Below are 14,897 nucleotides of genomic sequence, written 5' to 3' on the forward strand. Positions count from 1 at the left end.
GTGTCACCGCAGCAAACGCACGAACCAGCGCAGGATAGGCTCAACTAAAATGCCCCTCTCTCTCTCTCTCTCTCTCTCTCTCTCTCTCGGTGGGATTAAAAGCAGTAATAATCTTCATGTTTATTGTCACCCCTGGCATGAACAAGTAACAGAAAACGGGAATATAGATGAAATAAGTTTACATTATGAAAAAAAAAAAAAACGTACGGAAAATAAAATAAAAATAATAATAAATAAATAAATGATCCTTGCAAGTACTTAGACACACTAAGAAGTAATAATAAATAAATAAACTGGATATTAAGTCGAAAAAGTGAAAAAAAAAAGAAAAATGAAAAAAATACATTCAAAATTAAACATTCCTATTATGAAAACGAGCGAAAAATAAAGAAAATAAAAAAATGATCTTAAAAAATAATGACAAATAAATGAACTGAATATAAAATCGAAAGAAATTGATAAAAAACATCATTAATATTAAGCTTTTCTCTTCCTAATGCAAGAAATAAGCTTTTTCCTTATCGTAGTATTAAATTTAAGCTTCCACTCTTCTGGTAACTTAAAATACTTAAAACAGCTTAATATCCGCTAGGCTGATAAAACTCTCAATTTAATCTTTTTTTCGGCCTTATTACTGTATTTAAGCTTTCTCCTTCCTTCCACAAACCTAAAATACTCAAAATAACATTAAAACAACCTAAAAACACTTAAAGCTGCCTCAAAACACTAAAAAAAAAACAGATGCTCAGCTCGTATCTCGTAGCCTTGGTCCAAATATTCGGTGAAGGATAGTCTGACCAGAGAAGCGTTCAGTATTGCATGAATTTTCTGCATTTCCTTCATCTCTAGGCCTCCCTCCTTCACTGCCCCTCCTTCAGGCATCCCCAAGGCTCCTTCACCCCCTCCGTGTGGTATCCTTAGCTCTCCATCCTGTAATATTGGCAGAAATGTTAGACATACCAAAATACCTACAAAACTCTTGTCTCGCGCTCTCTCCTTACTAGGGATTGGAAAATTGCGGGAAATTTGAATGTTCACTTTTTGAGTCCCTAGGAAGGAGAGAGCGCAAAACTCACCCAAAACTTATTTAAGGGTGTTTTTACCGTTAAAGTAGCAGATTAATAAGATTTCAACATTAAAAAGGCTCTAGTTGAAGTTGTATGGGTTTTCAAGGGTGTTTTTACGGTTCTAGTGACAGATTAATAAGATTTCAGCATTCAAAAGGCACTAGTAGAAGTTGTATGGGTTTTCAAGGATTTTTTTTTTTATGGTTCTAGTGGAAGATTAATAAGATTTCAGCATTCGAAAGAATCTAGATGAAGTTATATGGTTTTTTAAGGGTATTTTTACAGTTCTAGTGAAAGATTAACAAGATTTCAGCATTCAAAAGGCTCTAGATGAAGCGGCACGGGTTTTTAAGGGTGTTCTTTACTGTTCTAGTGACAAAGTAATAAGATATCAGCATTCAAAAGGCTTTAGATGAAGTTATGTGGGTTTTCAAGGGCATTTTTACGGTTCTAGTGGCAGATTAACAAGATTTCAGCATTCAAAAGGCTCTAGATGAAGTTATATGGTAGTATTTTTCAGTTTTTAGGGTAGAAATGGGCATTTTTTGAAGTGATTAGGATGGAAATTAAAAAAACAAACAATTAAACCAAATCTCCAAAAACAAACACAAAACAAACACAAAAAACACACAAAAAACACAAAAAAATTTAAATCAAACCAAATTAAACACTCCCGGCCATCCAACAGCATCCTCACCTCCTTCACTTTATCTTTGCTGGTTCCCCTGAGCAGCACCGTTTATGCCTTGGGGTCCTGGCACTTGGTGATGAATGTAAAATACTCATCACCAATCTGTGGGAAGTAATGGGTGGTGAGTGAAGGGTGGAGAGAGGACTTGGATGGACTGGGAAAGGCTTGGGGTGGACTGGGAGAGGCTGGGGTGGAATGGGATAGGCTGGATGCACTGGGAGAGGCTGGGGTGGACTAGGAGAGGCTGGGGTGGACTGGGAGAGGCTGGGATGCACTAGGAGAGGCTGGGATGCACTGGGAGAGGCTGGAGTGGACTGAGAGAGGCTGGGATGCACTGGGGGAGGCTGGAGTGGAATGGGAGAGGCTGGGATGCACTGGGATAGGCTGGGATACACTGGGAGAGGCTGGGAGGAAGGAAAGAAGCATAGAATTTAATTATTTATTTATTTTTTTAATTTTCTCTCTTCCTCACAAAAAAAAAAATTCTCTCTCTCTCTTTCTCTCATACACACTAAATTACACTCTTTCTCTTTCTCTCTTGCATCAGAACAGACAAACTCTCTCTCTTTCTCTCACACACACTAAAATACACTCTTTGTCTTTCTCTCTTGCATCAGAACAAACTCTCTCACACACATACACACACACACACACATTCTCTCCCACAAAAACACCCCAAAACACCCACAACCCCCCCAACACACCCCTGCCCCCTATCCACCCCCTGCCCCCCCGACACCCACCTTCTTAACTTTGAAGAGACCAGCCTGTGTGCCAACATCGGAGTCCTTCAGCTCCTCAGAGTGATTACAGATGGTTGCCCCACAAGCCCTTGCCAGCCTGTTGTTGTCGCTTTTCTTGACGCGACGCAGGCAGGTCACGCTAGCTTTTACCAGGTAGTGTTGGGCCAGGTCACTTACGCCTTTCTCTGTGATGACCACGTCGGATCGCAGGGCCAGGATGTCAGCACAGAGTTCCTTGACGTGCTCCTCCTCCATTTGTAGGAGCTGGGTCAAAGGTCAGGTCGTTAGGTTAGGTTAGGTTGGGGTATATGTGCTCTCTCTCTCTCTCTCTCTCTCTCTCTCTCTCTCTCTCTCTCTCTCTCTCTCTCTCTTAGATGAAAAAAGATAATTTTCTTTGTTACATAAATACAACTTCTCTTTCTCTCTCTCCCCTAAAAAAAAATAAATAAATAATTTTCTCTCTTTCACACAAAAACAAACAAATTCTCTCTTTTCTCTCTCTCTCACACACACAAAAACAAACTCTCTCTCTCTCACACACACACACACACACACAAACACAACAAACAAACAAACAAACAAAAAAAACATTCCCTCCCTCTCTCTCTCACCCCTATAAAGTCTGTCTCAGCAGTCATTTCCACTGAAGTCTGGCTCTCGTCCTTCTTGTACTCCAGCGGGCAGTCAAGGAGAATGATACGAGGGTTGTCTACTTTCCTGCTCATCTTTGCATGGGTCACATCCTTGTTTATCATGATCCCGTCCAGCACGCAGCTCTCTTCAATGGCTCCTCCCGGGATCTGTGGGAGTTCGAGGGGGTCAGCAGGGGTCTGGGGGTGTGTGAAGGGGTCTAAGGGTGTCTGGTAGGGTGTGTGTGGGGAGAAGGGATGTTTTTTTGGTGTTTTTGTTGAGTTTGTTTTTAATTGATTTCTCTCTCTCTCTCTCTCTCTCTCTCTCTCTCTCTCTCTCTCTCACACACACTTCTCTCCCATACCTTCCCAATCTACAAACCTCCCCTCCTCCAGGCCCCCCAGTAGGACAGAGGTAGAAGGAGAGGGGATAAGAGGTCATTAGAGGGTCATTTAAGGGTCATTTTGGGTGTTTTCAATGGTTTAAACAGAAAAAACTATAAAATTACACTTAAAATTTTCACATCTACAAACCTCCCCACCCAGGGCCCCCAGCAGGAGAGAGGAGAGAGGGGGGAGGAGGTTAGAGGTCATTAGGGTCACTTAAGGGTCACTTCAACAATTTAAACATAAAAATACATAAAAAAAAATAAAAAATTTAACATCCTGCAATTTTCCTCTCCAACAGCCCCTCTCCATGCCCCCCCAGCCCTCCCACAGCCCCCGCAAGGTTGCCCAGCTCCCCAAGTACCTGAGGGTGTCTTTAAGGGCCTCCAGAGCATGGTCGAGGGCCTGTCTGTACGCCTGTATGATGATAAGCAGATGCATGTTCTGCTCCAGGTACTGCTCAGCCACCGCCAGCATCTCCCCTGCCAGGATCACCACACTGCTTGTTCCGTCACCCACCTGAGGGAATGGTGTGGTGGTGATGGGGGGTGAGGGGGGTAAGGGGTGTGAAGGGGTTTAGGTGTGTTTGTGTGTTTTTGTGTTTTTTTTTATGTTAGATTAAGTATAAGCATAAATTTTCTAATAAACTCTCTCTCTCTGTCTCTCTCTCTCTCTCTCTCTCTCTCACACACACACATACATACACAGAAACACACTTTTACTCTCTCTCTCTCTCTCCTCCGGAAACACACAAACAAACAAAACAAAAAAAAATTCACAAAACTCACTCTTATCACACTCCCCCCTACTCAACGCCCCCCAACTGCACCCACACCCCCTCACCTCTTCATCCTGGGTGCGCGCAATCTCAATCATGTGCTTGGCGGCAGGGTGTTGCACAGTAATCTCCCTCAAAATAGCATTACCATCCTTAGTCATCACCACGCCCCCCATCGGATCCATCAGCATCTTCAGCATTGAACGAGGGCCCAGGCAGGTGCGGATGACATCGGCAATCATCTGTAGGGGTGTTGCGGGTGTCAGAGCGTGTTATGGGGTGTTTTGAGGGTTTTAAAGATGTTTTGAGGGTGAAAACGATGATGTCAGAATCTTGCTTGATAAGGCTGTACATTATACTTGTGGGTTTCCTTGAGTCACTGTTCACCCTCTATCAGTCAGGAAGTAAGTAATGGAGAAAGAAAGACCGCACAGAACTTCTTGAATTTATTCTTGCAGTACACTTCTGTAGGCTGAGGCGACTCTTTATCAGTGCTCCGACTTGTACTGTCTGTCTATAGCTCATACTGCCTGCCACTCACCTACTACAGCTGTACAGGATTGCTATATAAAGCAGCAGTTCTCAACCTTGTTCTTTTCTCAGTCCCTAACCACAACATGATATTCTCTATGGTCCCAACCTTGTGATTCTCATGTTCAATGCTAAGTAGTGACAACTGCAGTAATGATGCCAGGAACTACTGTATATGACAAAAAAAAAAAAAAAAACACACATTTTAATACACATTGTATATGTAATAGTAGAAAACTTCCAGCTGATTTCAAACTCCCAACTTTAAAATTTCTTTAAGACCTGTCAGAGAACATCTGATGACCCTTCAGGGATGCAGTAAAGATTATTCTTTATTTACCTTCATGGTATTTACTGTGAAGTACATAGCATCTAGAAGCATTGGATGCTCAAGCGGTCTTAAGTCTCCTACTAGAAGGTTTGTCAGAGTGGGACTGTGGTCTCCCAACAAACAACATGCACTCAAAATCTGACATTCCTGCGTTTCGGCATGTATGCACGTAACTAATTAAGAAATGCTGGATTTCTGAGAAGTGGAATGAAAACAGACTGTCAGGCAACAGAATGCCTTTGAATCTCTGCATTTGTAATTGTATCGATATGCACAAAACCTTAAATTTTGGATAAGTGAAACAGAAAGACTTCAGTACAGTCCTTGAATCAAACAATCCACTCCTTTCAATGAGCTGCATAAAATGAAGACTATCATCAGAAAAAAGACTAGACATACTCTCAATAATGGTATTAATACACCAACAACACAATAAGATAGGGAATGCTACCTACACACATGAAAAATACACACTGATGCTCCTAATAATAACATTCTGACAGGGAATGCACCTGTACCAAAGACATCTTCATGGAAACATCTGCTTTGTCTGACATTGTTTAACATGCATGAAGAGTAATGCAAAGACAATGATAACTATAGAGTTATTGATACAATGACAATCTGTTTAAAAAGTTTTTATTCAGCAGGGGATCTGAGAAGTGCAATGCTGTTTGAACACTCAATAAAAATCCCTAAATCTGCCACTGCCAAACTTTTCTGAATGCCTCAGCTATGCATCTATAAAACACCAAGAACAGTGAGTATTTCATTAATGATAGGTCACGTGCTTTATAATGTGTCAGTCTTTCAAAAAGCATTGTAATGGTTTATCCATGCAAATAAAGATTAAGCAAAAACAAAAACTGTATCCACTGCCATCACTTCCCAGCAATCCACCATCCTCTGCTGCAGTGGATGCCAACAAATATGATACAGTAACATAATGGCTGTAGGTTTTTAATACAATTACTACTTTCTTTACTATTTATAGTTTAATACATGTATGTACTTTCTTTATTATATAGTATTTACAATGATAAACTGCTGCAGTTGTTCAGTTTTGTGTATATATATATATATATATATATATATATATATATATATATATATATATATATATATATATATATATATATATATATATATATATATATATATATATATATATATATATATATATATATATATATATATATATATATATATATATATATATAAATTTTCCAGCATACTTTTGTCTCACTCACTGAATAAATCTAAGGAATGCATACATCTGTTACAATATGTACAGTACATTATCACTTAAGGTAAGAAAAACTATACATTTTACAACTAATAATCTATATACATTATTTGAACTTAAGAAACTACAGAAAAGATGTTAAACTTCCTATATTCTATGTGTACAATGAGGAATGCTTAATTAACAGTTGGAAATTTATATTGAATATTTCTGAGACAAAAACAATAGTACGACAAACAAATAATCACCTCATCGGCCTCCAGTGTGAGGTGAGTGAGGCCTCTGCTTTATCTCTGTAATGGCATCACTTTATCCCTCATAACAGATACATTTTAAAACACAGGAAGAAAATGAATAAGATGACAGAAACTATGAAATGAAAACCTGAGCATGTGACTGAGTGAAAGTTATTAGTAAGTAATGATTAATTGTTTTTCACATAATGCACTGTATATCTTTTCCTGTTTATCCCTTAGGAGATGGTATACACTATTTCTGGTTTCTTGTAGCAAGGGTATGCGCACACACACACACACACACACACACACACACACACACACAGAGGAGTAAGAATGTTGCCTTCCCACTCTTGCATAACCAAGCACACACACACACACACACACACACACACACACACACATAGGAGGGCAGGGCTACTGGTCTTCCACCCTCACTGAGCTGCAGGGTCACAACACCCAAGCTGTCTCCAGCCATCCTAGAATGTGAATCCAGGTCTTCTCAGCTGTGAACCAAGTGTGCCTCCTCCCACACCACCAGGCCACCATGATTAGTACTAAATATAAAATATATAACAACTTTACAAAGAAACTGATAAAATAAAGTAAATACTGCTGATTACTACAGAGTTACTGAGTTCCTTATTTAGAAGAAAAATATGTTTACATGTTTTTGTTTACAAATGTAATGGTAATATTATACAAAAAAAACTGATAATGAAGATGACAATAATGTACAATACAAGTTGCAGGGACAAAATTACCCCAGTGTAACTCAGCACGTCTATGGTACAGGCAGCCGTCTGTGCTGCCGTGGTGAAGCAGGTCAGGGCCAGGAGTGTGATGTCTCTCTTTTCTTTTTTCCTTGGACAGAAAGAGACAGTGACACAGAGAGAAAGAAAGAGATAGAGACAGAGACAAAGACAGAGACAGAAAACATATGAGACATCAAAATCCCCATGGTCCTTCATAACCCCCAAAAAATAGAAAAAACAAGTGAGAAACCAAATAAAACGGATTACATAGATCACATCCTAACCCAGTCCTGTCACCACTCCTAACACGTGCACACACAGCTGCTCTTGCTCCCCATCAGGAAGGGTTGGGGCAGCACTAGGCGGGCATGTAGGGGGTGCCAGCAAACAGCTCCCGGTAGTCTGGGTTCCTTGGGTGCAGCTGTCCACAGGGGCGGGTGAGCAACTCCCCTCCGCTGACGGTGATGGGCTCCCTTTTGTGGTGCTCAATTAGGTCACCTGTGTGTGGCATTAAGAGAGTTATTGATTGTTTGATTGTGCTGAGTGTAATCACTTGTACATAAGACATCTCCATTAAAACTATTTTCTTGTATCTTCACATGTCTTCGTCTAGTCTCTAAGATTTAAGTACCACAACTAATTATTCCAGACGATGAACACCTGCACTCACCCAGTGTGTTGTGTGACGCCTGGTGGGAGCCAAAGAAGGTGTACCTGCCACCGGTGACATCAATGAGGTAGTGGCGGCAACGGTCAGGGGCGCGGTAGGAGATGGCGTAGCCCCAGATGCGCTCACTCACCCGCACCAGGAAGCAGCCGATGCCTGCCTCCGACAGCACATCCTCTGCCTCTGTCCGGCTGATAATACCTGTGAAAAATGCTCACTCTTAATTCAAGATGGTTCACCTAGAGATACAAAACAGATCCAATTCAGTCCCAATAAGCCTCATTGTAAATTCACGATGATTTCCCTAAAGATACAAGTGGATACAACTCTGTCCCAATAAGCTTCACTCTAAATTCACAATGGTTTCCTTAAAGATACAACTAAAATACAAGCTCTGTCAATGCTGGCTGTAACTAAATCTTTATGAGGAGTAAAAATAACATCTCTTCAACATTATATATATATATATATATATATATATATATATATATATATATATATATATATATATATATATATATATATATATATATATATATATATATATATATATATATATATATATGTCTGTCTTAATGCTACTTATAACTACATATAATTCTTTATGAGGAGTGAAAATAATATCTCTTCAGCACAAAGATTAATGTGAAGAGAAAAATTCACTAAAGATAAGGACACCAACCATGGAACCAAAGATCAACATAAAGGGGAGGCTCAATAACGATAATGAATAAAGTTAAATGATAAAGATAAGGAATAGTTAGAGGATAAAGATAAGGAATAAAATTAAGAGCACCCACCATGGAACCAGGGGGCAATGCGGGAGCACATGGGGTCCAGGCCAGCACCTCGGGACAGCTCCTCGTCCCTGAACCAGGTGATGATGGCAGCACGACATGGAGGTTTGGGTGGCCTGAGTCTCTGCCGCATACACACGCCCTCCACACCAGGGCTGCCGAGGCTGCTGCTGCTGCTGCTACTACTGTACTTCTTCAAACTGATACTGTCGTTGTTGTTGTTGCTGATGCTGTGGTGAAAGGCTCGGCTTACAATTTTTTATGACGGCAAGTTACGTCAGAGGATGGGTACGTACTAAAAACTGGAAATCATCACCACTGTTGCCACAAAATTCTACATGATGAGTCAATTATACACTGAAGCTCCAGTTTTGCAGAGGACATGATCCTTCTTGAGGCTGATATGATGAACTGAAGCTTTTCTTGACTTTGTACTTGGAGTTGAGTTGGCAGTCTGTCCACAGTTCATGAATATGTTTTAACTTAGATATCTTTCCAGAAAACAAAATGGAAAATGTGGAATTAGCAAGAAACATCATGTTGTGAAGATGACTAGACACTGGCTGAACACAGAGCACAATGGTAGAGTTTGTGTTTATGGAAAGGAGAATGAAGAGTTTTAACAAAAGCCCGATGTTAATGGTGAGAGGGATGCAATGAGCTGGACTGAGAGGGACATATACACAGTTCACTCCTGCAGTCACCCGGGTGAAGGGAGTCCCCAGAGAGTTGGTGTGATGAGAGGTACAGACAGACAGTGAAAGGCTGCTGCCCTTGTACACTTTGTTAGTCTAGTTGTTAAACATTCCATGGCCTCTACGAAAGCTGTCTAGTGACTGGTCAAGTCAGGTGTCAAGGTTGGCATAACAGTTCTTGCTGGGAGAACAAACAAACAACAAGGAGTAAGATATTTATTGATAAATAATCTCTTCGAGACAATTAACTGAATTTTTATCAATTAAAATTTATTCTGGAGTCCCCACAGTAAGTGCTCAAGTAAAACACCAAGACTCATAAAACACAAAGGACAGCATGCAAGAACATTCATACAACAGCATACAAATTAAAAAGTAAAATGTAATTCACATCCTGAAAAAAACATAAATAAACATCACCAAATCATATTGTATGTAGTAACCTGATGCAGAACCACACAACACAACGACAGACAAGACCCACAAGCGGAGCAAGCAATGTGTGGAGAAGAGAGTGTTAGACAAAGACAGGAGAGGCAAGGAGGAAGGAGGGAGGGAAGGCCACACTCAACACCTACTCATCAGCCACACTGTTGACATTGCCATTGATGTCGCCGGCCGGATGAGTGCCGGCGAGTGTGGTGCCATTGATGCCGTTGGCAAGGCGGGTGAAGCCGTTGAGGTTGTAGTTGAGTGCAGTGATGGGCGGGGAGGCAGGTGGCGTGTTGTGGGATGCCCGTCGGTGTTCCTCCCTTGCTCGCCGAGCTATCTCCCGTATCCTACGCTCCGCCTCCTTCGCCTTACGCTCTGCAAGGTGGTGCTTTATGTTAACCCTTTCTGATTTTCCCTCATTTCTACTTCACAATTTTTACATTTTTATTTCTGCTTTTTTTTTTCTGCTTCCTCTCACAGTATACACGTATGTTCCTAATTCCCGAGTCAGCTCTATCTTACACTCACTTCTACAAATTTAATCTTTCCTATTCTTTTTGGCTTGAATCCCTTTCGATATATGTCAGTCTTTTTTTTTTTACTTTACTCTTGGTCCTTCAGTCTTCAAACATACTCATCTTTTTGTTGGTATTCTCCTTGCCTCATCATATTACTCCTATCACCCATCACCCTATCCTTCTCTCCTTGGTCTAACTACCTATCTATATTCCACACCTTCATTTCAATATGTCTCCATCTATGTTTGTCACCTGGCCCTCAGTACCTCCCCACACTCACCTTGTTCCTGCCAGGCAATGTCATCCTTCTCTGCTGCCTGCTGCTGTCTGCTGGCTATTTCTGGGTCTGTGGATGCTGCCTGTTGCCTGGCTGCTTCCACTTGGCTCCTAAGGTGCTCCAGGATCTCCCGCTCCCTCCTCTTCTTTGCCCGCTCCAGTGTGGCTGTCTTGAGAGCCTCTAGCGACCCCTCAGACAGCTGCTCAAACCGCCGGATTTGAGCAGCCACGCCAACCTGCAGGAAGTACTGGGTGTGAGGCTGAGGTAGTGCTGGGGTTGTGACTCCTCAAGGCAATAAAGACCTCTTGGATGTGACATTATTTTGTTGCCTTGCTTAGTTTTATATAGTCATAAAACTTTGATGGTGATTATCATTAAGCTGCAGAGTAATATGTAATATGATGTATGTATGTAATCTAATATTTTCTTTGTCCTGCTTCCTTTCACACCATGAGGTAACCTTTCACATGATTATAAATGAGCACTGCCATGTTTCAAAGAGGCATGAATCAGTAGTCACCATTACACAGCATGAGGATGTGTTCAATAAGCAATAGTTGTAGTAATGTTGCAGCTATCAAGAGTCAACATTGATACATTACATGCAACTTACACTCTCATACCTATGTGCTCCTTCTTTTCAATGAATTCATCATAACTTTCCAGAGTGTACATTATTTTCAATCAGCAACCTCATCAATACATACATACATACACCAAGGCTGTCTCTCCCCCCAAAAAAAAGAAAAAGGTGCAGCCAAGGCAAGGCACACAACTCTCACATTCACACTCATTCACATTACTCTCATTAACAACACACAGAATCTTCCATTAATTCAGAACAAGCAATTATCTCAGGATCACAACTCATCCTCACTCACCACAGATGAAGCTGGAGAAGCCACCTCTTCCAATGCCCCCTCCACTGCCTCTCCTGTTGGTACTGGTGTGGGAGAGGAGGGGGAGGTGGCAGAGGAGGACGAGGAGAGACTGGAGGTGGTAGAGGAGAGGGAAGATGGAGGCGATGGGAAGGGCTGGGATGTTCTGAGTGTCTGTGGTGGGTTGGCAGATTGAGTACCATTAGTGTGTGTGGTGACAGTGGGTTTGGGAGACAGGATAGGAGGCTTGACTGTGCTGCCGAGATTACATGAGTTAGAGGCAGAAGTGGAAGAGGCTGTGTTAGAGGTGGTGGATGTTGCAGTGGTGGCAGGGAACTGTGAGGCCCTGTTGACTGCCTCCCACATGGACACTCCCACAGGAGCACTACCCAGGCGCCTTGAGGTGGTGGTGAAGGAGGTGGTGGTGCCGTATGTGGTTATAGTGAAGGCTGGTGGTGAGGGTGGTTGTGAGGAGGCGAAGGAGGACAAGGAGGACAGGGAGGATGTGGAAGGGGAGGAGGACAAGGCCAGACGTGGGCTTCCAATGCTGCCAATTCCCGAGGAGGAGGAGGAGGAGGAGGAGGAGGAGGAGGAGGAGGAGGAGGAGGACACAGAGGAGGATGGAGAGGGTGATGAAGGAGAGGAGGCCCCACTGGATGATGAGGAGGTGGAAGAGGAGGAGAGCTTCCGCTGTTGTGCCTCTGCCTCCTCTAGGGCCTGTATCTGCCCCTCCATCTCCACAGTGGCCTCCTGCAGTGACCTCACCACCGCCTCCCTTGTCGGGTCCCGCACCTAAGACACAAATAAATAAATGAATAAATAAAATCTTACTGAGAGAGAGAGAGAGAGAGAGAGAGAGAGAGAGAGAGAGAGAGAGAGAGAGAGAGAGAGAGAGAGAGAGAGAGAGAGAGAGAGAGAGAGAGAGAGAGAGAGAGAGAGAGAGAGAGAGAGAGAATTATCTGAACAGTTAACAAAGAAAAAAGAAAAGAAAAAAGAAAATTAATAATAGAGACAGGATTAAGACAAAGGTAATTATTGTGCTTGGTAATCTAAATATTCAAACAATTTCCAACGAATAAACGAAGTAAAATTAAATTGAAAAACACAGGTGAACAAACACAACAATTACAACACAAAGCAAAGCAAAAATCCATCACAAAACATCGCTAGAAACACAAAACACAAGTACTGGCCTGTCAAATATGGTGTGTGTGTGTGTGTGTGTGTGTGTGTGTGTGTTTTTTTTTTACAATCTCTATTTTTCCTTAGCAAGATGAGGCTGTCAGTCACTCCTGATGAGAACACCTGAATGTTAATTGTATTGTGGCTCACCTCGCCCCACCCGTGTGTCCCTGTGTGTGTGTGTGTGTGTGTGTGTGTGTGTGTGTGTGTGTGTGTGTGTGTGTGTGTGTGTGTGTGTGTGTGTGTGTGTGTGTGTGTGTGTCAAATATGGTCATTGAAATTATTTTTGTATTCAGAGCTTTTTGGAAGTAATTAATCTCTCTCTCTCTCTCTCTCTCTCTCTCTCTCTCTCTCTCTCTCTCTCTCTCTCTCTCTCTCTCTCTCTCTGTCTCTCTCTCTTCATCTATCTATCCATCTCTACCTATATCTATCAACATCTGTTTATATATCTATCAATCACGTTATATTTGTTAATCTATCTATCTATCGAATCAATTAATTAAAGAACTCTCTCTCTCTCTCTCTCTCTCTCTCTCTCTCTCTCTCTCTCTCTCTCTCTCTCTCTCTCTCTCTCTCTCTCTATCTCACCTTGGTCTGCGCTGTCCTGATGGCCTCCTCCTCCATGGCCTCCACGGTGGACCTGCTCAGCCTCACCAGCTTGTCCAGCTCCTCCTCGGCCGCGCGCCTGCATGAGACACGAGGATGACGACAAAGAAAACAGAGACAATAGAGTTAAATATATTATGGGGCACTACTGTATATTGAAGGAGTGTAGCCTGAACGTTACTCCTTAGCTCTCAGTCTGCAGCCTCCAGTGAAGTTATTTGAAGTTTTCATCATTTCTGTAAACTGTGGAACTGCTTCTTCATTCCCTCCTACCTATGATGCTTTTTCTCATACTAACTTAGATAACCCTTTCGACTATTCCTTCGGGGCTGGTAGCTTCTATTTTTTTTTTTTTTTTGGTTAAACATGTTTTATCTTCATTGTTGTTGTTGTTGTTCCCTATAATTCTAACAGACAAACTCTCGTTACTAAAACAATAATAATTTCTTGGTTCTGCTATATTTTAATGGAAGTATAACAGAGAGAGAGAGAGAGAGAGAGAGAGAGAGAGAGAGAGAGAGAGAGAGAGAGAGAGAGAGCGACGGAATTCAGTGGGTGGGACGCGAGTGAGGTGACGGCTGCGTATATCACGTGACGCACTGAGGTGACGCAACGCAACATGGGGCGCCGCGACTTTCCAGGAAGTGTGCAAGAGGATGTTTAAACTGCGGGAGGCGGCGGCGGCGGCGGTGGTGGTGGTGGTGGTGGTGGGCGAGGGAGGAAGCGAAGACCGTGGGAGTGATGAATGAGTTGGGAGAAGAAGGGAAGGGAAGAGAAGAGAAGAGAAGAGAAGAGAAGAGAAGAGAAGAGAAGAGAAGAGAAGAGAAGAGGAGAGGAAAGGAAAAGAAGAGAAGAGGAAGAAGAAATTGAAGCCGTAGAGAAAAACAAAAACAGAACGTGAATTAAAATGACAAGAAAAGGTAGAAAGGGAAGGAGAGAGAGAGAGAGAGAGAGAGAGAGAGAGAGAGAGAGAGAGAGAGAGAGAGAGAGAGAGAGAGAGAGAGAGAGAGAGAGAGGTAACAGATAGGTAGGTGGGCAGGTAAGCTAAGGCAAGGCTCATGTAGGTAAGATAGGTAAGTGTACATATAAGAAAGAGGAGGGAGGAAGGGAAGATCAGTTAAGGGAAGAGGGTAAGAGGTGTGTGTGTGGCAATACAGAGAGGGAGAGGGAGAGGGAGAGGGCATGGGAGAAGATACAGGTAGAATGGGTGTGCGTGAGATGGGAAGGGAGGGGGTGTGAGAGATGATGATGGAGGGGCTAGTTATGTATTGGGAAGACGGAAGAGGGAGAGGATAGATAATGATGGAGGGACAGATGAATAAGGAAGAGAGGGGGAGGGAAACGATGACAGAGAAATAAATGAATAAGAGAACGGAAGGATAGAGGTAATGATAGGAATAGATGAATGAAGAAGAGACAAGAGACAAGAGAGTACACAAATAAGGAAAGGA

At 42.2% G+C, this 14,897-nt stretch overlaps 1 protein-coding gene and 1 pseudogene across 4 annotated transcripts in view; both read right to left on the reverse strand.

The window, feature by feature from the left end:
* Positions 1–726: 726 nt before the first annotated feature.
* On the reverse strand, positions 727–4,588 carry LOC135104640 (T-complex protein 1 subunit gamma-like; annotated as a pseudogene).
* Positions 4,589–4,728: 140 nt separating this feature from the next.
* The window catches only part of LOC135105111 (serine-rich adhesin for platelets-like), a 101,024-nt gene continuing 90,855 nt past the window's right edge, over positions 4,729–14,897 (reverse strand). For all 4 annotated transcript variants that reach the window (XM_064013114.1, XM_064013115.1, XM_064013116.1 and 1 more), the window contains 7 exons: positions 13,429–13,525; positions 11,662–12,450; positions 10,784–11,015; positions 10,132–10,360; positions 8,862–9,088; positions 8,065–8,262; positions 4,729–7,892 (listed from right to left, as the gene is read on the reverse strand). In XM_064013114.1, coding sequence (XP_063869184.1) covers positions 7,753–7,892; positions 8,065–8,262; positions 8,862–9,088; positions 10,132–10,360; positions 10,784–11,015; positions 11,662–12,450; positions 13,429–13,525 — 1,912 coding nt within the window. In that variant the 3' untranslated portion in view covers positions 4,729–7,752. The remainder of the gene's footprint in view (positions 7,893–8,064; positions 8,263–8,861; positions 9,089–10,131; positions 10,361–10,783; positions 11,016–11,661; positions 12,451–13,428; positions 13,526–14,897) is intronic.

Source organism: Scylla paramamosain, chromosome 11 (genome assembly GCF_035594125.1).
Source record: "Scylla paramamosain isolate STU-SP2022 chromosome 11, ASM3559412v1, whole genome shotgun sequence".
Classification (NCBI taxonomy): Eukaryota; Metazoa; Arthropoda; class Malacostraca; order Decapoda; family Portunidae; genus Scylla; species Scylla paramamosain.